Raw genomic sequence first — 26,303 nt, forward strand, 5'->3', positions numbered from 1 at the left:
CTATTTTATTTAAAAGTTAGACTCTGGGTAAAGCAGGTTTAAAAGCTTTACAAAGTCATAACTATTACAAAATAAGCCATCCTTTATATCTCCTACTAAGAGGAACCTTTGAAACAGTTTAGCAGCAGGCATCAAGAACCTTAAGTGTTCATAGTTTGTTCCAGGACCTCAACTTCTAGAATTGAATTCTAAGAAACTAAACTGTAGACACAAATTTAGACATAAAGATACCTATTTCAATCTTGCAACCACAAACACAAAATCCCCATGTGTAAAAATAGCAAATTATTAAGAGGCCACTGAAATACCAACATAGCATAATTTCTCCTGTATCAAAAAACTTTAAAATGAAAAACAGAATACAAAAAAAAGAGTAGAAAGAATTTCAATTACGCCAACATATGCACAGAAAAAGAAAGACCAGAAGAACATATATTTAAATGTTAGTTTCAGTTAATTTTAGTTGTTATCTCTGGAGACATTTAGTGCTTTCCCCTAATTTCCAAGTTTTATGTAGTAAGCATCTATTGACATTTGTAACTAGAAAATAAGTTACAAAAAGAATTTTATCTTAGGTCCTCAGGAGGTTGAGATAGGAGGATCATTTGGGTTCAGGAGTCTGAGGCTGCAGTGAACTACGATCATACTACTGTACTCCAGCCTGGGTGTCAGAGTGAGACCCTATCTCAAAAAAAAGGAAAGAAAAAGAAAAAAAGAATGTGATTACCCCTAGACCAATATCTTTATTCACATCATTCTGCTTCCTCCCTTCCCATACTATCTATTCTTACACATATATAAATCTATGCAGAATTTTTTAAATCCTAACTTTTTTGCAATTACCTTATTTCTCTACTTCAATTGCTGAAATCGCTAAAGGAGTAAATTATACTCATCTTGACTTTTTTTCTTCCCCCTAAGCCAGCGAATTCACTGATATCTAGACCAGGTTAATGACCACCTTTTATCCAGATTCAATAGGGCTTTTTTTGTTTTGTTTTTGTTGTTGTTGTTGTTTTTGAGATGGAGTCTCGCTCTGTCACCCAGGCTGGAATGCAGTGGCCAGATCTCGGCTCACTGCAGCCTTCGCTTCCCTGGCTTCCTTTTTGGAATGCCATCTCTTCAAGCCCTATAACGCCCTGTTCTCACTCAAACTCTGCCCATAACTCCAGACTTCATGGAGCTCTCTTCTCCTAGTGTGCACCTTTTAGCCCTGATCTCCCATGCTACGTGTGTTTTCCTCACAATTCTCACAAATGCCTTTAGCACCTTAGTCACGTTCCCATCCACAAAACTTCTTTCCCTGAGTATTAATTAGCACATCCCAAACAGAATTCAACATTATCTTTCTAAAACAATATTCTCAGCACACTATTGCCTGCCTGTTTAAAGCCTTCCTATCAATAATCACACCAAATAGAAACATGTTTGTCTCTAATTCAAGACTTTTAACCATCTGCCTTTTCCAGACAATCTTGCTTTCCATGACTTCAACACATCAACCTTCCTTTGCAAAAGAAAAGCATCCAATGCATCCAAACACACCATGTCCAAGGTTGTTCTGGGCCTGTTCCCATGTTATTTTAGGAGCCCAGAATCTCTGCTTTTCACCTGTCCTAATCTTACATCTCCAAAGTTCCATCTCCTACCTTTCTAGATTTCCCTCAATGTTGTGGTTCCTTGTTTATCTTGTGAGGGTAAAAGAAAAGGTTCATGAACTTTAGTCCAATGGCTGCTTCAGGGTATACTGGACCCATGGAAAAGGTTTAATGTTTTCATGCAGTGTATTCCACCTAAGCTAAACTGCATAAAAACATTAAAACAAACTCTAATTCTAACTGGACAATTTTAAAGATCATTTTACTCCCAGACTCATAAAATAATCCTACAGCCTGACACGATGACACAGGCCTGTAATCCCAGCACTTTGGGAGGCTGAGGTGGTGGATCGCTTGAGGTCAGGAGTTCACGAGATCAGCCTGGACAACAGAGCAAGAACCAATCTCTACAAATTTTTTTTTTTTAATCTGGACATGGGGCACATGCCTGTAGTCCCAGCTACTCAGGAGGCTGAGTTGGGAGGATTGCTTGAGCCCAAGAGTTCGAGGTTGCAGTGAGCTGTTATCACACTACTACACTCCAGCCTGTGTGACAGTGAGACCCTGTCTCAAAAAAACAAAAACAAGCCTACAACACTGCCTCTTTAGTTCTGAAGCATTCTAAAAGTATATTTTAGATTAAAAATTTCCAAATCAAGAAAATAAAAGCATATATTAATTATAAGATCCAAAACAGAAAAAATACTTAAAAAAAAAAATCAAGCCATGGAATTCACATATCCACTATTTGGTCAATATAAAGACACAGATCTTTGTTCCGAAGTCTGATTTTAAATGCAAAGCTTCAGAGCTTGAAAACATCTAAAATTATACCCATGAATGACAACTGGCCTAAGTGGAATTTGCTCTACTAAATTTGCTATGATTTGAATGTGTTCCCTCCAAAATTCAGGTGTTGCCAATGTGATCTTATGAAGAAGTAGGACCTTTAAGAGGAGATTAAGCCAAGAGGGCTCCTTCCTCCTCAATGGGATTAAGGCCCTCATGAATGAGGCTTCACACACTGGACTAGCTTACTCTCCTGCCCTTCTGCCTTCTACCCATGTGAGAATACAACAAGAAGGCCCTGAGACACCAAATGCTGATATCTTGATCTTAGACTTCCCAGCCTCCAGAACAGTGAGAAAATAAATGTCTGTTCTGTATAAATTACCCAGTCTCCAGTATTCTGTTATAACAGCATAAAACAGACTAAAACAAAATTCTTTGATGATTTTTCAACAAGAGACAGTTTCATTACTTCTGGTGATTAGTCTGTAAAATTTTCTCAAATTCTCCTTTTATTCGAACATAAATTTTTTAAACTTAGTTCCCCTTCCTAAAAATAACCAAATACATGTTAAGTACTGATTAGTATTAAATGTAAATATAATTTGAGTGCTAAAAGTTAAGAGCTTTTGTTTTCCAGGAAATCAAATCCAAAGAATTCAGATAAATTTGCTCAAAGGCATATCAGGAGTTAGAGGTGAAGCCAGAATTTATAAATTATATTCCATTCCAAACACAACGTGCTTTCAATTATTCCACATTAATAGTAGTCTACAAAAAAAGATTAGAAAATTACTCAAGTGTCCAAAAATGAAGAGATTTATGAACTGTTATTCTTATATAAAATACCTACTTCAGCCATCTCTTCTTCTTCTTCATCTTCTTCTGAAGTCGCTTCTTCTGTTGTCCCATTCTGAAACAGAGAAAGAATCTACCAGGGCTACACAGAACAAATATGCACAGGCTGAGTACATTAGAAGACTGGTGCCATAGCTTTAGGGACAAACTCTCAACTATCTGTCAGTACAGTTTCACTCCCAGAGAGTTTATTGAAATTAAAATGTTTATCTTCAAATCCAGCTTTGACTAACAAATAACAGCTATCAGCTTTTAAAAATTAAACAATTTTGAACAATTCAACTTAACTGATGCCTTAGGAATAAAGAAAAGCAACAAATATAAAGCAAAACAGGAAAAAAAAGTTAAAACATTATCTAACTTAAAATAAAAACACAATTTACTTATATGGCAATATGCATAAGATCAATGGCTTATTTTGTCTAAAATAAAATATCCCTAACTATCAATTCCTTAAAATAGCTACCTTTTTAACTTTGGAAAGCCTGAATCATTATATAAATTCAATTGCCTTACATTTTGAAAGGCCAGATGGGTTATTTATAATAGATATTTCACAAAACTATGAATTATGAAGTGATTACCTCACTAAGAAGTGAATTTATTTTTAAAAACGTTATTTACTACAAAATACTTCTCTATAATACACAACTTACCAATTTACACAATTTACTATTTATGAAGTTCAGAAATGAATTTGATAGGGTTTTAGGAAAGGCCTTCATATCCATTTCTGGCAAAGTTCAAAAGATAAGCTTCCTGGCCAGGACACAGTATAAAAATGCATCTTTAAACATGAAGGCCAGTTCAGGTTAGAAGACAGAATATGTAAAAGATCAAGAAACTAGGATCCAGAGATCATGTAAGACCAACAAAGGTCTCAACTCTATCTAAGCATCTGTTATTAGATACTCTGATGGAATAATTCTTAAGAAAAACAAACCCACAATCACAGAGGGTATTAGAACTCTTCTGGACTAGTGAGCTACAGAATGCCATGTGGATAAACATACCCATGCAGAATTAACTTATATTTCCTTTAAATCTGCATCGCTTTAGACATTCTTTTGTCTTCTAAAAACCAAATGGAAAAAGGAAGCAAGCAGCAGCTTCTAAAATGTAATGCACCCCTTCTTCATTTCCCTAAATTGTTATATTCCAAATCCAACTGTTCTGGGTATCTAAAGAATATATACCTAACCTAAAAGTCTCAAAGAGTTTGGTAGCAACAATGGTTGAAAGAGCATTTTTTAAATGTTAATTTCAAAGCCTACCCAGAGAATCCGTTTTTAAAAAGATCTCTGAGGTGACTGTAACATGCATCCAGGTCTGTAACCATCAGACCAGTTACTACTCTTCATTTCACACATCAGAAAGCTGAGCCCCCATCCCCTCGAAAAGGGTGAGTAATTTAATCAAAACAAAAAGTGAGTTAAGCCTGGGAAATCCTAAGATGAATTTCATTTCAAGATCTGGCCTGGTCCTCTTTCCAAAACCCCATTGAAATGACAGAATTTTATTTAAAAAAAAAAAAAGGGTAAGTCCACTGCAGCAGCAGAAAAACAACAAATACAAGGAAAATGAATACCCTTGGTGAACCAAAACTACAGGGACACACTGGAAGACACAAAGCAGATGTAATCAGACTGCTGGGTTTGAGAAAGCCACAATCCCAATCCAAATAATGGAGGGACCACTTTTTTAAAGAATCAAACATTCTTTACTGTACTTGTCCTAACTACAGTTGGTAACAATCACTCTCCTATATAGGAAGCCTATCTTGATTGCCTTTTACTATGAGTGTCAAAACCAGAGAGAAAACACAGATTTTTTTTTTAAACCGAGTCTCGTTCTGTTGACAGGCTGCAGTACAGGGGCATGATCTCGGCTCACTGCAATCTCTGCCTCCTGGGTTCAAGTGATTCCCCTGCCTCAGCCTCCCAAGTAACTGGGACTACAGGTGGTATCTCCTGACCTTGTGATCCGCCCACCTCAGCCTCCCAAAGTGCTGGGATTACAGATGTGAGCCACCTCGCCCGGCCAGAATGTTTTTAATATAACTCAATGCAGCAGCAAAATGTTGTAACAGACTCTGCCTCTTCCTTTTAGCTCAGAAGCTGGAAAGCTCATCGGCCAGGACCACCTCATCCACATGCCACAGGAAGAGCACAGGTCTGCACACTAGGACAGGGCAGTCACAGCAGATAAGAGTGATAATTCTGAAGACACTTAGATCAACAACTGATACTGATCAATGGTATACCTCATCTATAAACAAATGAAGAGAAGCAATCTGAAAGGAAGGTGCCAAGTCAAATAAGCACAAATGACCTGAAGCACTACTAATGAAGGAAATAAATAGAATTGAAAAACCTAATTGGAATTTTTGGCAGTAATTGAGAAGACATGCATCCACAAAATAAAAAAGGTTACTATGCAAGCACAATTCTAGAAAGTAAAAATAAGATCCCCTCCACCCCCAAAAAACCACTTGTAAAGGGCCAGAGTACAACGGACAAAGCATTTTCCTAATTAGGAAAACCAAATTGTGACATTTCCTTAGAAGAGATGAAAAAAAAGGAGATGGGGGAAAAAAACAGAAGAGATCAAGTAAGAGAACAGTTAAGAGACATGGAAGATAAGAGGGTGAAGGGAAATAAAAAGAAAGAAAAGAGACAAGTGCTGCTGAGCTGAAGAAAGACTTTAGAATATTAAGTGGCTCTGAATGCCCCCAGAATACTGAAGGCTGGACACAGTGGCTCATGCCTGTAATACCAACGCCTTGGGAGGCCAAGGCAGGAGGAGCACTTGAGCCCAGGAGTTTGAGGCCAGCTTGGGCAACATGGTAAAAACCCATCTCTACAGAAAGTTTTTGAAAATTAGTCATGCATGGTGGCATTGCACACCTGTAGTCCCAGCTACTCAGGAGGCTGAGGCGGAAGGACTGCTTAAGCCCAGGAGGTAGAGGCTGTAGCAGGCTGTGATCCCACTACTGCACTCTAGCCTGGGCAAGAGAGCAAGACTCTCTTTTTTTTTTTTTTTAAGAATATTGAAAAGTAAAACCCCCACACTTTATAGTTACAGAGAAAATCATACCAACTTACCACAAAGAAAAAATAAAATACACAGAAAGAAGTAAGCAGCATCAGACTTTTCATTTGTAACAAATATCAGAAGATAAAAGTGTAAAGAACTGGAAAAAGACTCAATTATGAACTTAGGATTCTATATAGCTCCATCAAGACAGGAAGAATATCTGTGTATGTTCACCTCCAGATTCTCCACACCAATGTGGTGGAATACTTTATACAGACTCAGATATCTGTCGAACAAATGATAACAGACAGCAAGTATTCAAGGAACACTCTCCATACACATTCCCACAGACCCTTTCCAGAAAAAAAACAAAACAAAACAGGATATTATTCACGGATATATTTGACGGGCAGGGAGCAGGAGATGTAACAGAAGCAGCAGTAATAAGCAAAGACAACAGTAACACCAATAATGTAGTCTAAACAACTGCTGATAATGCAGCTAAAAGGTGACCGGCGATATTCTCTTACCATATTGATGCACTAAAAATAACTCAAAAGTCACCTGAAAATGTTTTTTAAAAAGTTTTTTTTTTCCTAGATAACTCTGGGGTAAAAGAAGCAATTGATCCTCATGCCCCAGTCATCCAATTCCTAAGTATGTGCCCCAGAGAAATGCTGGCACAGGGGTATCATGAAATACAGACAAGAATGATCACAGCAGCATTCGCTATTCCAAATAACGCTGGAAACAACCCACATGTCTGTATATAGTCAAGGGGATAAATGGTATTATGTATTCAAACAATGGAATAAATACAGCAATGCAAAAGAACTATAGCTACACACAATATGAACAAATTTCACACTGAATGTTAAGCACAACCAAGACATGAAAAAACACATACAGCATGATTTTCAAAAGTTCGAACAATAGCACTAAACTGTATCCTTCAAGGATGCATACATGAGTGATAACACTAGAGAAACATAAGGAAAGAGGAGCGTACAGAGACAATGATCGGGAAGCAGCCTGCAGAAAGTTTCCGTAGTGCTAGCAATGTGCCTTCTCCTCACCTAAGTGGTGGCTAGCTGCTGGTTCTCAAGTATTCACTCTAATTATGTATTACACTAAGCTTAAGTTTTACATATTTTCAATACATGTTGTATCTCCCAATAAAAAGTTTAATAGTATGGCAATGTGAACAAATGATGGAATAAAATTACTTAGAAAATAGATTTTAAAACTTGTGCAATAAAGTCAAACAGCACCCAAAGAAAATGTATACCCTTACATGTTTGTTTATAATGCAATTTAAATTAATCCACTAAACTAGAAAAGGCAAAATAAACAAAAAGAGGAAATAAGACAAGCAAAAAATGAAAAATACTAGATTTAAAAAATAAAATTAAAGGAGGATTCTTTCAAAAGACTCTGATAAGTAATCAAGATAAAGAAAACTTTTGAATTAAAAAGGCATATAGCAACATGGGAATATGATGCAAAAAGTGAAAACTTTACACATCTTTACAACAGCTTAGAAATATACATGAAGCAATTTTTTTTTAGAATCTACATTACTAAAACTGAAGAAGTGGAAAATATGGAGATCAACACATAGAAGAAGGAAAAAGACAAAGACTCATCCTCTAGATTGGATTTTTATTTAAACTACAGTTTCTCAACTTCAGAAATATTGATATATTGGGCCAGACAATTCTTTGCGGAGGGTTCTTCTGTGTATTGTAGGATGTTTAGTGACATCCTCTCTACCCAAGAAATGCCAACAGCACCCCGTACCATGACCAGTTGTGAAAACCAAAAATGGCTCCAGATATTTCCAAATGTCCCCAGGACATAAAAATCTCCTCCAGTTGAAAATTACTGTGTAAACTAAATCTACATCCTGATCCTAGGGGGAAAAAAAAAAAAAAAAAAAAGATGTAAAGCTTCCCAAGTCGACCCTGCAGCATACCCGATACTGAAATGAAATAGAAGCCCAAAAGGAAACAAACAAAAGTACAACCTTACTTAATACAGAAGTAAAAATCCACAAACAAAATATTACCGTATCCATTCTAACAGTGGTTATCATCGGAATGCAAGGATGATTGAAAATTAGGAAAATTTCATCATGTAATTCACAAGTTATATCCATACATAGAATTGTAGGCACAGTCATGAAAAACAAGGTACCTGTGTATGCATTAAATCCATGATATATTCAGTGAAAAACACAAGTTGCAGATGTCTTATAGAAGGAAAACTGAACACTAAACATGTATTTCTCCCATCTGGTCTTTTTCCTGAGGCTCCTCTAGAATTACGGTTGAAGAATAAACACACAATTACAAAACAGGAATGGGGTTACCAACAGAGGAGACCTCACCTCCACTAGACAGTGACGGTAAATGGAAAATGGTTAATTAATGAAGCAAAGCAAACAAAGATGGAGGTTGGGGGATACCAATAACAAGGAAGCAAATTTGTCTCACAGCACCCTGGAGAGGCTCTAGACTTAGTACCCCTGAGAATGGGACCGATAAGCAAGACTGAAAACAGAGATTAACCAAAAGCCTATATAGAGAACACATTTTCCAGGCCCTGAAACACACTGCTCTCCCACATCTCCTTAAGCACAACCCAAGCAAACATGTATCCACCTCAGGCAAGAGAACATAGGTTTCATCTCCAGAGGAATGGAGTAGTTCCAGACATTTATGACTGCACCAGGAGATAGGAGATAAGATAGAGGGGTGGGGAATAACAATTGGGAATCAGCCTAAATTCCCCCTAAAAGCTATCAGTTGTCAAGTCTTGGCCACAGAGAACTCCCAATCAGTCTTTTTTTTTTTTTTTTTGAGATAGTCTTCCACTCTGTCACCCAGGCTGGAGTACACTGGCATGATCACAGCTCACCTCCTGGCTCGAGTGATCCTCCTCCCTCAGCCTCTTGAGTAGCTGGGACTACAGGCAGGTGCCACCATACCCAGCTAATTTTTTATTTTTTTGTGAAGATGGGGTCTTAACACAAAGGCTTAACTTAAAGGCTGGTCTTAAACTCCTGGGCTCAAAAGATCCTCCCACCCCCGCCTCCCGAAGCACTGAGATTATAAATGTGAGCCACCACACCCAGTCTCCCAATCAGTCTTTTAGTACTTCTCTCAGATATGAACAAAAAAGGGAATTAAAAGACTACAAATGGCTGGGCGTGGTGGTTCATGCCTGTAATACCGGCACTTGGGAGGCCGAGAAGGGTGGATCACAAGCTCAGGCGTTTCAGACCAACCTGGCCAAGATGGAATCCCGTCTCTACTAAAAATACAAAAAAATTAGCTGGGCGTGGTGATGGGCGCCTGTAATCCCAGCTGCACGGGAGGCTGAGGCAGAGAATTGCTTGAGCCCAGGAGAGAGAAGTTGCAGTAAGCCAATATCACACTACTGTACTCCAGCCTGGGTAACAGAGCAAGACTCCATCTCAAAAAAAAAAAAAAAATACAAATGATGAGCAACATAGAACAAATACTTGAGGAAAGGCTTTAAAATAAATACATAAATATAAATAGACTACTAAATAAATTTAATAAAGAAAAAAGAGATGTTAGGGAGAGAGCCAAAAAGTATCAAAATAGCTCCTCAAAGACATTTATGAATATATTACATCCATAGAACAAAAATAGAATATGTATAAAAAATAATCAAAGAAAAGGTTCTTAGACCTCAGAGTTCATCTTGGGAGTTGGTCCCCAATGAGCCACACCTCCTGTCATCATGTCCCTGGAAAGGCCCATCACACAGTGAATCTGAGTTGGCCCCAAGACTCACTTTTTTTTTTTTTTTTTTTTGAGACGGAGTTTCACTCTTGTTACCCAGTCTGGAGTGCAGTGGTGCCATCTCGGCTCACCGCAACCTCCGCCTCCTGGGTTCAGGCAATTCTCCTGCCTCAGCCTCCTGAGTAGCTGGGATTACAGGCATGTGCCACCATGCCCAGCTAATTTTTTGTATTTTTAGTAGAGACGGGGTTTCACCACGTTGACCAGGATGGTCTCGATCTCTTGACCTCGTGATCCACACGCCTTGGCCTCCCAAAGTGCTGGGATTACAGGCGTGAGCCACCGCGCCCGGCCCAAGACTCACTTTAACCTACAAAATGTGGCAGAAATGACACTGGCCTGTTCCAGGTCTAAGCCTTAAAAACACCGGGCAGCTACCACTTCTGTGCTTCTTGAAGTCAAAAATAAGAACTGAGTATCCTCCTGGAGAAAGAGAAGCCAAATGAAGAGGTCCAAGAGGATGAGATGCTATGCAGAGAGAAGGGCCACATGAAGAAACAACAAGACAGCAGCCCTGTGGATGAAGAAGCCGTCTCAGACACTGCACTGCAGCTGAGCATCCAGACTGCCAGTCCCTGCCACCGTCTAACCGCACAGTGAGAGTTGCCAGATAAGATCAGCAGAAAAACTGTCCAGCTAGTCCCAGTTAACCCACAGAGTAGTGAGAAATAGACAAAGGTGTTGTTTTATGCCATTAAGTTTTGGGATAACTGTTCAAGCAACAATAAATAAAACTTAAAGTTATGACTGTCCAAATAAAATTTCCAAAAGTTGAAAGATAAGAAAAATATTCCAGATTTTAAAATTAAAGAATAATAATTTAGAAATAATATGAGACACAAGACTCAAGACAAGTGGTCTAAAATCCAATTAACAGACACTTCAAAATGAACAAATGAAAGGGAAAGGAGAAAGTTACCAAGAAAAATACGACAAGATTCAAGATTCCAACTTTAAAAGAACCTGTCCATAGGCCTATCCATTCAGTGTACCCAGCTCGATGAATAAAGAAAACCCACACTAAGTATACTGTTGTGCTATTTCAGCTGACCAAGGAAAAGACAAACTCCTAAAAGCTTCCAGAGAGAAAGTCATGCATAAATCAGTGAAACTCAGGATGGCATAAGAATTCACCACCACGACTGGTTAGAAGGCAACAGCATAGACTTTGAAATTCTAAGGTAAAATTATCCTCAACCTAGAAATACATAATCAACCAAACTATCAATCTAGTGTGCAGATAGAATATGATAGAAGTGAACATTGATGGGAGTGTGTTATGCACCAGGCACTGTTCTAAATGGTTTACATGTACCAACTCATTTAATCCTCATAGTTCCCTAAAAACATAGGTACTATTACTATTACTGGTTCCCTCATTTTGCAAATGGAAAATTCATGCATAGAGCAATTAGGGAATCAGCCCAAGGGCACAGAGCTAGTAAGTAGCAGAACCAAGATTCAAATCAGACTGGCTCCAAAACCCATACACTAGACAGTATTTTTTCAGAAGCTAGAGCTCAGAAAATGTACTGCTCCATGCTTTCGTAGGTTTTACTTGAGGACGTGGTCAGGCAAAATGAGAAAGGGTAAGCCAAGAAAGACAATATGGGATCCAGGGAAGAATGGATCTACTCTAGGAGAGCAGATTAAAAAAACCTCAAGATGATATCTGCACAGCCCACCCAAACAACAACCTGCCAAGACAGGCACAGAGGAGCCAAAGGCTTTGGAAGAGAAGGAGATCTCACACAAAAAGCTAGAACACAATTTTTTAAATTAAAAATTACTATTGTGAAAAAGACACTGCAAAACAAAAAGCAGACCCAAGAAGAGAAATATCCTAGCCTAAATATTCTAGAAAACTTGGCTTTACTCTACAATGTCCTAATTATAATTAGTGATTACTTACATGACTAAAGGTAGTATTTGAGGAAAGGGAGGTGGGTGGTTAAGTGGGTGGTATAAGAGCTAAATTCTCATGTATTACAGTTAAAAAAATAAATAACTGATGCCTAAATAAGTAAATTCAGAATGAAGTTAGTGGTGGTAGTGAGCTAGCGGAAATTTCTGTTGCTTGCAGGAGGTAATATTTGGGTTAGTCCTTAAAAAGCATTGACAGACTTAGGGAGATGGCATTTCCAGGTGAAGATAACTGAACAAGCAAAGACAATGAAAGAAGCAAGAGCATTTATGGAAACCAAGAATATTAATAACGAAAAGGTGGTAGCAGGGAGAAGGGCAATTGTTTGCCTATACAGTAAATACCAGCAGCTCCAAAGAATGAAAAGGTTATTTTCAGTATCTAAAACAGAACAAACAAAACAATTCAATAGGAACAAAAAAAGCTAACTTCTAAATAAGTTGAATAATAAAAAGAAAAACCATCCTAGTTTTACTTTTGCTTGAGACAATTTATTTTAGCTCTTGAACACCAGAGAATTTTTACTTTACCTGACCCGTGGGTAGTGGTTGATCTAGCATCTCAACATCCAGGTGCTTAGGAAGGTTATATAATCTGCAGAGTTCACATATCAACCACTTCAATTGCTGACGAAGCTACAAAACACATTTCAGTAAATAAGCATTATGTTAAAGGGCCCTTAGAAGACATGAATAATGTTATGACTACTGTAATCAATCCAGTAGGAAATGAAAAAGTTTGTTACTGCTCAACTGCAGCTTACAGATTAAAAAAGTAGTCTTTAAAATATTTTCAGGAGCCTCTAGTATAAGAAAGTTACTGTGGCTTGGTGTACAATCACTACAACTGATACCTAGCAGAATGACAACAATAAAGGGAGAGGAAGGAAGTTCCAGACATTGTCCAATTTCTCATTGCCACCTTGTTTTCTGAGAAACTTACAGCTTCAGACAAGAGAATATTAAGGCATTAAAGAGGCTACCAAAAAAAGAAAAAAAACAGACACAGGCAGTCTTGTTAACATGGATTATGAAATTATATATTCCAGTCATATTCACTTAAAAGTACAGAAGCAAATGTGATCTAGCAGACAGAGCCTGGGACTCTCTAGATGACCTTGGATATAGTATCTAATCCCCTGAGTTTGAGTCCACCCATGTGTAAAACGAAGAAATGAAAACTTTCCCACAATGGTAAAGATTAAATGAAACCTGTGGAACCACTTGATACTTAGGAGGCTCTTAAGTGTCTGCCTAAAAAAAATAATTCACTAGGAGACTGCAAAGAATAACTGTAAATTTCCATGTTTAAGTCCAGATTGTTTTGTAAGCATATTTGCTTTAAGCAAGTAAACAAGACAAATTATGTTCCCAAGTATGGTTTTCATTGTTTAAAATGTTTTTCAACATATGAAGTGACTCAAATAGGATCTAATAAGGCACCTTACATCACTTGGTCAGGAAGTTTCCTAGGTGGCTCTGACCAAGGAAAGAGATGAAGGGAAAGAAGTAAGTTTACAAAGGACAAAGAAAGAAGACACAGGATTAGAATGGGTTAACAAAGCAAAGAATAAGCCTTCCCAAAATGGACAACAGAACAAGTGGAAATGAGGAAGGTTGAGCAGTAAATTAGGATCCAACAAAAATCTTTATGCTTAAAAGGAAGCCAGCTCCCAGTGTGGATCTGTTATGCACCTGATGCACTCTGTTTTATGCTAAGTACATAATGAAGATGAGGCAGGGCCATCTGGACACAGACCTGGACACTCTGACCTCTGGCACAGAAGGAGCTACAGGAGTGCTGAGGGAGAGAGGCATCAGGGTAGTGGACTCATACCAAGCAACAAGAAAGACAGGGTAGTCCATTTTCCAGGAATTTCCATTTTACTCCCTTCCCCCACACACAAAGAAAGTATTTCAGCAATGGGAGGAAGAAACTGAGATCACAGGAAAAATAGTAAAAGACATTCAGAAGGACAGGTCTTAGAAACTTTGAGGGTTCAGGGAAAAGTAGTATATAAAAGAATGCTAAGACAGTTCCCAGGTTTAGGCATGGGTGACTAGTTTAATTATTTCATTTTGTCCCACACACACTCACAAGGAGAATTATTGAGGAAAAGCATGATGGGGCTGATACAGTGCTAGAAGGTGGGTAAATGCAAATTTAAATGTCATCGTTTTGAACACCCATGGCACTCCAAGTGAGACTCCCTAACATGTATGATATACAGACAGATATATAGGTTTAAACTCTGGAAATGAATGCAGATTTAGGAATCCCTAGAACAGAGGTCATGACTAAAGTAATGGGAGTAAAAGATTATTCAAAGCATTGAATGAGAAAAGAAGAAAGAAGTAGGCCAAGGAAGAAGAGGTCAGAGACCCAGGAAGGGTGATAAGATAAAAATGAGTCGGTAATCCAATGGAAGTCCCATCAGCTTATCGGTTCACAGAGGACAGCGATATGCCTAATTTGTCTTTTATACTCAATTATCACAGAGTCTGGCACAGAAGCCTTTTTTTGTGTGTGTGTCCTACTATTAACAGTTTCCTGTACCCACCAGAAAAGAAAGAGGTATAAACAAGCATATACATTTTTTTACACTGTATACTAAAGGGGTCAGATTATACACAATATTTTATGCCTTGCTTTTTCACTTAATGTATCTTAGAACTTTGCAAATGCTCTTGTGGAAAGATCCGTTGCTTTTTATTTTTGGCTTCAACAGAATATTCTATTATAAAACTGTATACTATAATTTTTATTTAACCAACTCTTTATTGGTACACATTAAGAATGGAGGAATGTTTCAACAAGGGAACAATCAACAGTATCAAAACCCTGCAGAGGGGTCAATTTGGGTCTAAGAGAGGAGCCACTGGATTTGGCAACTAGGAGACACATTTTAGTGCAAGAATGAAGGCAGAATCAAGATTATAATGAGTTCATTGAAAAAAGGTGAAGACATACAGCTTATTCTCTCAAGATATTAGGCTATGATAAACTGGCAGAGACTATAAAAGTGGGAGGTGAGTTGTTTTCTCCTCCATGTAAATATACTTAATTTTTAAAAACTAGGCCCAATTTTATATCCTACTTCATTTAACCTTATGAACATATTTATGTAATATTTTAAACACTGAAAAATAACTCATTTCTGCTATCTGTTATCTTTAGATCTTCAGAAACAAATTCCTAAAAGGAAGTAGCAATAACAGTGCTATGTCTATCATTCTTTCCCATCAACCCCCTTGTTGAATATGTGAACATTCACCCATCTAGCTTTTAATTTTTATCTCTTACCTTCATGGATCTCCATACAAATCTTAACTAACTCTTTTATTTGTGTGTGTGTGTACATATATAAATATACGTGTGTGTGTGTGGAGAGAGAGAGACAGAGAGAGAGAGAGAGAAAGAAAGAAAGAAAGAAAGAGAGAGAGAGAGAGATTTGCTACGTTTCCCAGGCTGATCTCAAACTCCTAGGCTCAAGCACTTCTCCCATTTCAGTCTCCCAAAGTGCTGGGATTACAGGCATGAACCACTGCAGCCAGCCTCAGCCTTAACTCTTAAAGTGTCTTTTTTTTTTTAAGACAGTCTCGCTCTGTTGCCCAGGCTGGAGTGCAATGACACAATCTCAGTTCACTGCAACCTCTGCCTCCCAGGTTGAAGAAATTCTCCTGCCTCAGCCTCCCAAGTAGCTGTAATTACAGGTACGCACCACCACACCTGGCTAATTTTTGTATTTTTAGCAGAGACGGGGTTTCTCCATGTTGGCCAGGCTGGTCTCAAACTCCTGACCTCAAGTGATCTGGCTGCCTCAGCCTCCCAAAGTGCTGAGATTACAGATATGAGCCACCATGCTTGGCATTCTGTTCTTATTTTTAAAACTAGATGTGTTTAAACCAACTGCAACTTATTTTGACAAAAATCAGAGTTGACTCAAACATCCTCAAACGGTCAGTTCTCCTAAGACTATTTACGGAATAATCTATCCTTTTCTTATTAAGTTAAAATACCACTTTTACCTTATACTAAATTCTCATTTGCATGACTCTGTTTCTAAATTTTCATTGCCTGTATATGTCTGGGCCAGGGTACACAACGTTTTATTTAACACCTGGTTGAACAAGTCTATTCTTTATTATTTTTTATTATTTACACTTTTAAACAAACGTTCGAGTCAAGTTCCAGAAATAAATCTGCTAGGCTTTGTACTGAAATTTATTTTATATATATGGTTTTTTGTTTTTTTGGTTTTTTTGAGACAAGGTCTCACTCTGTCACCTAGGCTGGAGTTCAGAGGCACAATCTAGACTTATTGCAAGCTCTGCCTCCCATGCTTGAGTGATCCTCGAACCTCAGCCTCCTGAGTAGCTGGGATTACAAGTATGTGCCACCACACCCAGCTCTTTTTTTTTTTTTTTTTTTGAGACAGGGTTTCTCCATGTTGCCCAGACTGGTCTTGAACTCATGAGCTCAAATGACCTGCCCACCTCAGCTTTCCAAAGTTCTGGAATTACAGGCATGAGCCACCGCATCCAGCAGAAATTACATTTATGAATATAAAGACATGGTGATAACTGCCATATTTATATTATTAAATCTGCTCATCCAGGAACATAGAATGCAAATCTTTCATTCCACTCCGCAAAATTGTCGTGTTCTCGACAAAAATCCTGCACATCTAAGTTTATTCCTAGGTGTGTAATTTTTGTTAAAATACTTGCAAAAATACTTTATCCCTATATCTTCTGTGTGATTATAGCTAAAATTGTGGAATGCTACTGATTTTTATGTAACAGAGCTTTTAACTGGTAATCTTAAAAACTTTTTTTTTTTTGAGTTGGTTCCACTGATTATTTTTAGGTAAACAATCACGTCAGCTGAAAATAATGACGGTTATTTTTCTATGAAGACTTTGTTATCATGGGAAAATACAGTAATTTTTTTTGCTTTTGGTTTTTGAGACAGAGTCTTGCTCTGTTGTCCAGGCTGGAAAGCAGTGGTGTGATCTCGACTCACCACAACCTCCGCCTCCCATGTTCAAGCAATTCTCCTACCTCAGCCTCCCAAGTAGCTGGGATTACAAGCATGCACCACCATGCCTGGTTAATTTTTGTATTTTCAGTAGAGATGGGGCTTCAACATGTTGGCTAGGCTGATCTTGAACTCCTGGTTTCAGGTGATCCACTCGCCTCAGGTTCCAAAAGTGCTGGGATTGCAGGCGTGAGCCATGGCACCTGGCCGGTAAATGTTTTGAAAATGATACAAAAGTATACAGAATATGACCTCAACTATTTAAACATATGTATAAAGGTGTATGTATTTTACTAGCAAAGAAAAAATATATACTGGTAGAAAATAGCCATCGTGTCAACAGTGGTTGTATTAGGTAAATAAATTATGGGAGATTTTAATTTTTCTTCTTTTTTCCTTTCTATAGTTTACTAATTTTCTTTACAATGGTTGCACATGAGTTTTATAATCAAGAAAAAAAGGTTTTAAAAATATTTGCAAAATGGAAACTCATATTTCTTTAAATACTAAAAACAAAAATAAAACTTTGTGTTTGAATACCTTTGACTTTTACTGCAGACTCACACACCCTTGAAAGAAAAGGCGATTCCCTAACACTAGTTCTGGTGTCATTCTACTCTTCTCTCCCTTCACTTTCACCACAGTCTTTTTTCTACTTTCCACCTTGGCTAGTGGTCTCCACCAAAAAAGCTTGCTTGGTTTAATGGTTAGAATTCAGGGAAAAAGAGATCCTTAATTTGGAATCTAAATTAAGGTTATATGTGTTGGAAATAAGAAAGAGAAACCAGGTAGTAAATAGAATTTGAAGAAATTAAAAAAAAACCTAGTCTTTAATTCCTCCAAGATTATAATCATTAATCATGCTTTTAAATCATAGTATCGCTTAACATTTAATTTCTAAATATAATGTTCAGGAGGAAAAGAGAAAATAGCTTGGCTTATTTTCTTACCGAATTGTTGTTCTTAGTATCTTCTATACGTTCCAGAACTGATGTCAGATTTGGGTCATCAGAGTCCACAAACCATATTGGTGAAGAAGATGGATAGGATTCCTGTTTAAAACAGAAACACCTATGTTAAACATTTACATACAGATTAACCTAAATATGCAATTAAACCACACCACTAAATGGCAAGATGACCATGGATTTAAACAAAATGTATGGGCGGGGAGGCAACACATGAAAACCCATGTGAGGAGCTGGACTTCTAAGAGTCATTCTCCTCGCATAGCACTGTCTGCTGCTGCAGCTCATACAAGTCAACAATTTTCTTCAACACTGGCAGGCAGCCTCTAAATGGCCCCGATCACCCTCACCTCCTGGCATTCACACACTTGTAAAATTCCTTCCCCTGGACCTAGTGACTCACTTCTAACAAAGAGAATACAGCAAAAGTCATAACATCACTTCTGAGATTAGGCTGCCATGTGATGAGGTGCCCTATCCACAGGGTATTGTAAAAGGCCCTTGACCAACAGCCATTAGAAACAGAGACCCGGTCCAACAGCCTGTGAGATGAATCCTGCCAACATCTACACGAGTGAGCTCGGAGACGGATTCTCTCCTATCCTGCCTTGGGATGATCACTGCTGCCACCAATACCTTCACTGCCTGGTGAGAGGCCAAGCCAGTGAACCCAAGGTAAACTGCACAGAATCCTGACCCACAGAACTGTGAGATAATGTTTGTTGCTTTAAGCTGCTAAATTTGTTACAGAGCAATAGATTAATTCACATACCATAAAATTCTAATATTTTTATCTATCACACAAACCAAGTACTACCAAGAAATGCCATTGCTATTTTTTTTAAACACAATTACATGTGATTTTTTTTAAAAAAAGTTAATAAACTAAGCGTCATGTGCTTTCACCCACTAATAGACATTTGCTCTGTTACTTTGTATGGTTTTCTTTTGTAAATTGGGGAAAAGCCATTATTATCATATATAAGCTTCAGAACAACTAAGTTCAAGTCATGGAAAACAATTTCGCACAAACAATTTTAGGAAACACTGCTCTGAGGACTATAATCTAATTTATAGCTGAAGCCACAGAAACAATATTTTTATAGCATTTTACCAAATGTTCTTTTAAGAGAAAAGCTGTATTGAAGGAGGACATCATTAATAGTATACCTAGTCAATAATGGGTTATCTTACTATTCTCATTCCTCTAACTCTTACTGTGTCCCAAATCTCTTTACAGGCTATAAGAGAAACTCTTTAGAATTAATCCTGTTCTTAAAGAACACCACTTATTGAGTGTTGCATTTTCTTCTTCAAATTCTCCACACGCATTGGGAATACACCATCTGGACCATTTTTACTGTTTTAGTTTTTAGGTTTCTTTTTCCTTAGGCTAAAGAAACTGCAACTAGATTTAGGACCTCATTCTATTAGCTTAATATTTGTCTAGTAAACTTCAGCAGAAGCCAAGAAACACACATGCTCTTGCTCTGAACTGAAATCCCTCAAAACCATATTTTAAAAATTACAAAAACAATTATGAAACTATTTTTTTAATCCTGTAGATGCAAAGATATGATATATAGTAGGTCTAAGTACCTATTTTAATGGTTCCCAAAGTGGGACCCTCAGACCCCCAGGTCCAAACTATTTTTACAAGAATACTAACAAGTTGACATATGATGTAAGGGTGCAGATAAAATGGTGGGTAAAAATGCTGGTTCTTTAGCAAAAATAAAGGCAGTAACACCAAACTACTAGTATTCAAAGTATTCTTCACTATGCACAGGAAAGGTTTAAAAAGGAAGGGCAACAAAAGGTCAGTTTCATTTAAGAATGTCTACAATAAGACTGAGAATGGTGACTTGTGCCTATAGTCCCAGCACTTTGGGAGGCCAAGGCAGAAGGACCACTTGAGCCTAGGAGGTCAAGACCAGGCTGGGCAACATGGTAAAACCCCATATCTACAAAAAAATACAAAAATTAGTTGGGTGTAGTGGCTGCATGCCTGTAGTCCCAGCTACTCGGGAGGCTGAGGCAGGAGGACTGATTGAGCCAAGAAGCTTGAAGCTGCAGTGAGCTGTGATCATGCTATTGCACTCTAGCCTGGGAATGTCTATGATGAAGCAGTGAAAATTTTACTACATCTTAATCCTTGATTTTAATAAAGACAAATCCTTGTCTTTTTAGTATTTCAAGTAACGAAATGGGAAGTATGCATGAGCATTCCTACAGACTACCTGAGACAAAAACCCTTATGTGACTAAGTCCTGAAGTGAATTCACCACTTTACTGGAATACCATTTTTACTTGAAAGGATGACTGACAATGTTATTTCAACTTGGGTTTTTGGCAGATATTTTCTCAAAAAATGAGATTCCGTCATTTCAAGGAAAACAGGCCATAATAAAATTCAATAATAAAATTGCTAACAATAAAATGCAAGCTTTTGAACAAAAAATTAGAATTTTAGAAAACTTGTATCCACCACTGCTTTCCAAGAATATTCTGGTAAGATTGATGGCAATATTGATGAATGTATTTTGACACTAAATGTATCAACACTTATAATCAAATGTAACAACATTTAGAAGGTCTGGGTGAACCATTATTTTCTAAATGACCAATGCATGATGTTATAATATGCAAGGGTAAAAGATCCAAAGTTCAAGAAAGATAAAGTTTTGATGGAGTATCAAAAAAGAAGCCTAGGCAACATGGCAAAACCTTGTCTCTATAAAAAATACAAAAAATTAGCCAGATATGATGGCACACACCTGAGTTCCAAGAGACTGGGACTGCAGTGAGCTGTGATCACACCACTGTACTCCAGTCTGGGCAACACAGTGAGGCCCCAGCTCAAAAAAAAAAAAAAGGAATACCTGTAAAAAAGGAATTGCCATTATTTAAAATGGCTATTAAAATATGCTAGAATTTTTCTAACCAGTATCTGTATGAGGTTGGATTTTGTTTACACTTCAAGCAAATATCACACAAATTAAATGCAGAAGCAAATGACAGACCAAACATCAATAAAATTTGCAAAAAATGTAAGACTCTGCTCCTATTCTATTTTTGCTTTAGAAAATGTTGTTTCATAAAAGCATTTGTAACAATACATGATGAGTTTTTAAAGACTTAATGTTTTAAATATTTCTTTTTTTTTAAAGAAAAAAAAGGAAGAAAGAGAGAATGAAAAAAAAAGAATGAAGAAGAGGAAGAAAAAGGAAGAGAAAGAGGGAGAGGGAACAGGAGTATTGCCCAGGCTAGAATGCAGTCTAAAAATGGGAATTGAAAATCTCTTTTATGCCAATAATTGTGCTTAACAATGGAGACAGGAAGGAATAAGGAAAGAAAATAACAAACAAACAGCCAACCAATATTTCATTTAAACCTATGAAATGCTATGCAATTATTGAGGAAGTGATTTACTTCCAATTATGTAGTCACTTTTGGAATAGGTGTGATATGATACTGATAAGAATGTATGTTTTGTGTATTTGAAGTGGAGAGTTCTAGAAATGTTTATTAAGTTTACTTGTTCCGGGTCTGAGTTCAAGTCCTGGATATCCTTGTTAATTTTCTATCTCATTGATCAGTCTAGTTTTGACAATGTGATGTTACAGTCTCCCACTATTATTGTGTGGGAGGCTAAGTCTCTTTATAAGTCATTAAGAACTTGTCTTATGTATCTGGGTGCTCCTGTATTGGGTGCATATATATTTAGGATCGTTAGCTCTTCTTGTTGCATTGATCCTTTTACCATTATGTAATGTCCTTCTTTGCCTCTTTTGATCTTTGTTGCTTTAAAGTCTATTTTATCAGAGGTGAGAATTGCAACTCCTGCTTTTTATTTATTTATTTATTTTTGCTCTCTGGTTGGCTGGTAAATCTTCCTCCATCCCTTTGTTTTGAGTCTTTGTGTATCATTGCATGCGAGATGGGTCTGGATACAGCATACCGATGGGTTTTGGCTTTTTATCCAGTTAATATTATATATGAGTTTAATACCGCCATTTGATGCTAGCTGGCTGTTTTGCCCATTAGTTGATGTAAGTTCTTCATTATGTTAATGCTCTTTGCTTTTTGATATATTTTTGGAATATTTCTGGAAAGGCTGATACTGGTTGTTCCTTTATATGTGTAGTGCTTCTTTCAGAAGCTCTTGTAAAGCAGGCCTGGTGATGGTGAAATCTCTAAGTATTTGCTTGTTCACAAAAGATTTTATTTTTTCTTCGCTTGTGAAGCTTAGTTTGGCTGGATATGAAATTCCGGGTTGAAAGTTCTTTTCTTTAAGGATGTTGAATATTGGCCCCCACTCTTTTCTGGCTTGTAGGGTTTCTGCTGAGAGATCTGCTGTAAGTCTGATAGGCTTCCCTTTGTGGGTTACCTGACCTTTCTCTCTGGCGGCTCTTAGTATTTTCTCCTTCATTTCAACCCTAATGAATCTGATAATTATGTGCCTTGGGGTTGGTCTTCTTGAGGAATACCTTTGTGGTGTTCTCTGTATTACCTGGAGTTGAATATTGTCCTGCCTTACTAGGTTGGGAAAGTTTTCCTGAATAATATCCTGAAGAGTATTTTCCAACTTGGATTCATTCTCTTCGTCACATTCAGGTACACCTATCAAACATAGATTAGGTCTTTTCACATAGTCCCATATTTCTTGGAGACTTTGCTCATTTCTTTTTATCCTTTTTTCTCTAATCTTGACTTCTCGTTTTATTTCGTTAAGTTGGTCTTCGACCTCTGATATCCTTTCTTCTGCTTGATCAATTCGACTGTTAAAACTTGTGCATACTTCACGAAGTTCTCATGTTGTTTTTCAGCTCCTTTAATTCACTTATATTCCTCTCTAAATTGTCTATTCTCGTTAGCATTTTATCAAACCTTTTTTCAAAGTTCTTAGTTTCTTTGCATTGGGTTAGAACAAGTTCTTTTAATTCACAGAAGTTTCTTATCATCCACCTTCTGAAGCCTACTTGTTAATGGAACACACTCGTTCTCCATCAAGCCTTGTTCCCTTGCTGATGAGGAACTGTGATCCCCTGTAGAGGGAGAGGCATTCTGATTTTGGGTATTCTCAGCCTTCTTACGCTGGTTTCTTCCCGTCATTGTAAATTTATCCACCTGTCGTCTTTGTGATTACCGACTTTCAAATTAGGTCTCTGAGTGGACATCCACCTTGTTGATTCCCAGCACCGAAATCTGAGCAACCCACTGCGCCAGCCAAAACAGCGGTGTTAAGATTGATGGTGCTAGACTGATGGTGCTTTTCTGCACCAAGAACTGCCGCGCCGAGGCACCAGCAAAACCGCCACGCTGGCCACAAGAGTGGTACTGGTGACCCACGGTGCTCCTCCGCTGGGAATCTCCTGGTCTGTGAGCAACAAAAATTCATCTGAAAGTGTGGCGTCCTCTCATTCTCTGCACTTTCACTCTCGTTCTCTGCACTTTCACTGGGAGCTACAATCCCGAGCTGCTAGTGATCAGCCATCTTGGATCTCTCTGTTTTAAATATTTCTGATTTAACTTCTAGTGGTAAATACCAATAGATATATCCTACATAAACAAAAGCTCCTTGGGCCCTCAATATATTTTTAAGAGTGTAAAGAAGTCCAGACACTAAAAGTTTGAGAACTTCTGCCTTCCCCTCCACTTTCCTTCCTTCCCTAGTATTTATTCCGTGGAAGAAAGATCCCTTTGCCATTCTATATTAACTTAATATAGTTCCACTGAGGCCAGTTTTGCTACCTCCCTCCCATCCTTCCACCTCCCTCTCTTGACACAAAATCTGACCAAAGGACTCTACCAGCATACCCCATTTCCAGAGATTAGCTATCAGGTGGGCTAAACCAAGAAAATCTGAGTTTTCCCTAAGGCTAGACCTCTCTTTCTAGGAGATCTGGAATCACAGGGACAAGGCTAGCCACTTGGGGTAGTCAAAATTCATCTTGCCTAAACAGGAAGAGTAAATTATAATAACATGAATCTACAATATTGTTGAGTAAAAAAGCAGATCACAAAAATATCTGATTTTTTAAGGAAAAAGGAACACATATAAGCATTGGAGAAAAGACATGAGCAGATGACCAGAAAGATACAAAATTCTGATAGTGGTATCTTCTGAGTGGTAGAATTATAGGTAATAGGGATTTCCAGCTTTCTGGAATCCCCTCCCACATGGTAGGAGCTCCGTTGGGGATTTTCCCCTCTGGAATCCCCTTCCACACTCTTTGTGGAAGCCTTTCTCTTCTCCCTTCCTTCTCTTTTCTCTACCTAAATAAAATCACCTTTCTGGGGGAAAAAAAAAATTATGGGTAATATTTCCTAGTTTTGACTAAATTTTTTTTACTTTCTTAAAATAAGAAGGTTTTGTTTTCCATATTATAAAATACCCACCACCCCAGGAAACTTAACCTTCACCACAAACTCTACATCTTGTTCAAAGTTTGTTCAGTTTAATATTTAAGAGACAATCTACCTGGAAAGACATCTTAAATGATGCCTAATATTTAAACCTATGCATTAATATTTTCAATTCACATGCTTTAAGTTTTGTAATTTTGATAAGGTTAACTAAGCTTTATATCCATCTCGAAAAGATAAGTTTTCCTACTATTGCTCTTTAAAATAAATATGACCTACAATATGCCAGTTTAATGGTGCTCCAAAATTCCAATATAAATTCAGGCAGTTTTCCACACATACAATGTTTAAGTGCTTCTAGCACTGCTCTTTCACCACAGTTATGAAAACACAGAACAATTATCTAAGCATCTAATTATTCAGGTCCTTTGTTTCTTCTCCATTCTATTAGTTTTATAGTAATTGTAAGTCCTGTGAGGATGAAGTTGTCTGTGACAGCTACCATAAAGATTATTGTAAGTGGACAAATTTCAAGCAAGTTCATCACTGCTACCATCCCCACCATAAAACTGTCTTAATCGAGGGGAATACGACTCAAGGCTAACCAAGCCAACCTCTTTACCTGTCACTGCTTAAGGATTTTTTTGTTGTTGTCTTATTTAGAAATAACTTTCTGTATCTATTTTTCTCCATAAATCCACTGAGACCATTGTGTGGCTCTGTCTCAAGCACCAGCAAGCAAAACTTCCTGCCAGAATGGTCAGTTTTTGTATCTTCCCAAATGTAGGACACAGCTATCTTCAGGGATTTTGTGATTTTTTTTAAATTGATGCACATACTTCTTGTTGATGGTTCAGAGATACAGCAGTTATAATTCTCCTGAAGGCCAGTTATGGGACACATTACTTTCATACTTTGCTGTTCAATAAATGTGGGTGGAGAATGAAGTAAATTGACAGAATTAGCATATAATGCCTTAATAAAATTCTAACTGCTCTGACAACAAAAGATACTTAAAATGTGCACACACACTGTTCCCTGCTAATCATTTTATAAATAGACAACCAAGTAGCTAAGGTAGAGCCCACAAAAGCAGAGGAAAAATTCTAACACTTGTTAAAATAAAAATGTTTATATACCCATGACAAAAAGAAAATGCTTCAGTAATCAAACACAAGCAGCAAATTTCAGCTACTGAGAACATCATTATAAGCAAACTGAGGCAGAGAAAACAAATGTGCTGATGACGATATGAACCACCTAAGCTGCAGAAACCCACTGGATGGTTTCCTAGGTTCCGAGTTGGCATTATCTTTCAGAATGATCTTCTAGAAGAGATCACATAACACTGTTACAAAGGATCTGGAATGGGGACCCTTGCTTTATCACTCCAGTTCTCCAGTCATGCTTTACATTTGGCAGTGACTATCTTCATTCAACTCAATTCCCCACCCCTCAACTAGCTGAATTTATCAAACACTACCCTTTTCCAAGTCTAAGTAAGTTTAACCACCACCACCAACAGCAAAAATCAAGATACTAAGGGATATACTATTCACAAAAGGGAAACCGAAGTCTCCTCTTCAGGTATCTGCTCCTTTCAAGGAAGGGTATAAAAATGAGAGAAGATAGATAACCGCTAAGAATTTGACCCTATATTATAAATTGGTCAGATAAATGAAAACAATGATCCTTCTGGACTGAATGTACCACTTAGGTGCTTAACATGACAGTTCTGATATTTCCAAATGGTTCTCCACGAATTCAATTTGGAAAGGTAATCTGTCCCAGGAGGGCAAACCAAAGAGAAAATCTTAGGCTCTTTAGTCCAGGTTTGTTTATTTCCTTTGTGCAACTTTGACTGGACTACTTTTTAATCACAGTAAAG

General features: G+C 37.6%; 1 protein-coding gene across 6 annotated transcripts in view; it reads right to left on the bottom strand.

Annotated features, from left to right (window-relative positions):
- UBE2Q2 (ubiquitin conjugating enzyme E2 Q2) overlaps positions 1 to 26,303 on the bottom strand; it is a 64,333-nt gene that overhangs the window by 32,293 nt on the left and 5,737 nt on the right. For 5 of the 6 annotated variants that reach the window (XM_012457707.3, XM_021668263.2, XM_021668260.2 and 2 more), the window contains exons 2-4: positions 18,029 to 18,130; positions 12,569 to 12,673; positions 3,241 to 3,300 (exon numbers count right to left, since the gene is read on the bottom strand). In XM_012457707.3, the coding sequence (XP_012313130.2) occupies positions 3,241 to 3,300; positions 12,569 to 12,673; positions 18,029 to 18,130 (267 nt within the window). The remainder of the gene's footprint in view (positions 1 to 3,240; positions 3,301 to 12,568; positions 12,674 to 18,028; positions 18,131 to 26,303) is intronic. The other variant, XM_012457708.3, reaches the window with a different exon arrangement.

This window comes from Aotus nancymaae, unplaced genomic scaffold (genome assembly GCF_030222135.1).
Source record: "Aotus nancymaae isolate 86718 unplaced genomic scaffold, 86718_ANA_hifiasm-v0.15.2.pri h1tg000003l, whole genome shotgun sequence".
NCBI lineage: Eukaryota > Metazoa > Chordata > Mammalia > Primates > Aotidae > Aotus > Aotus nancymaae.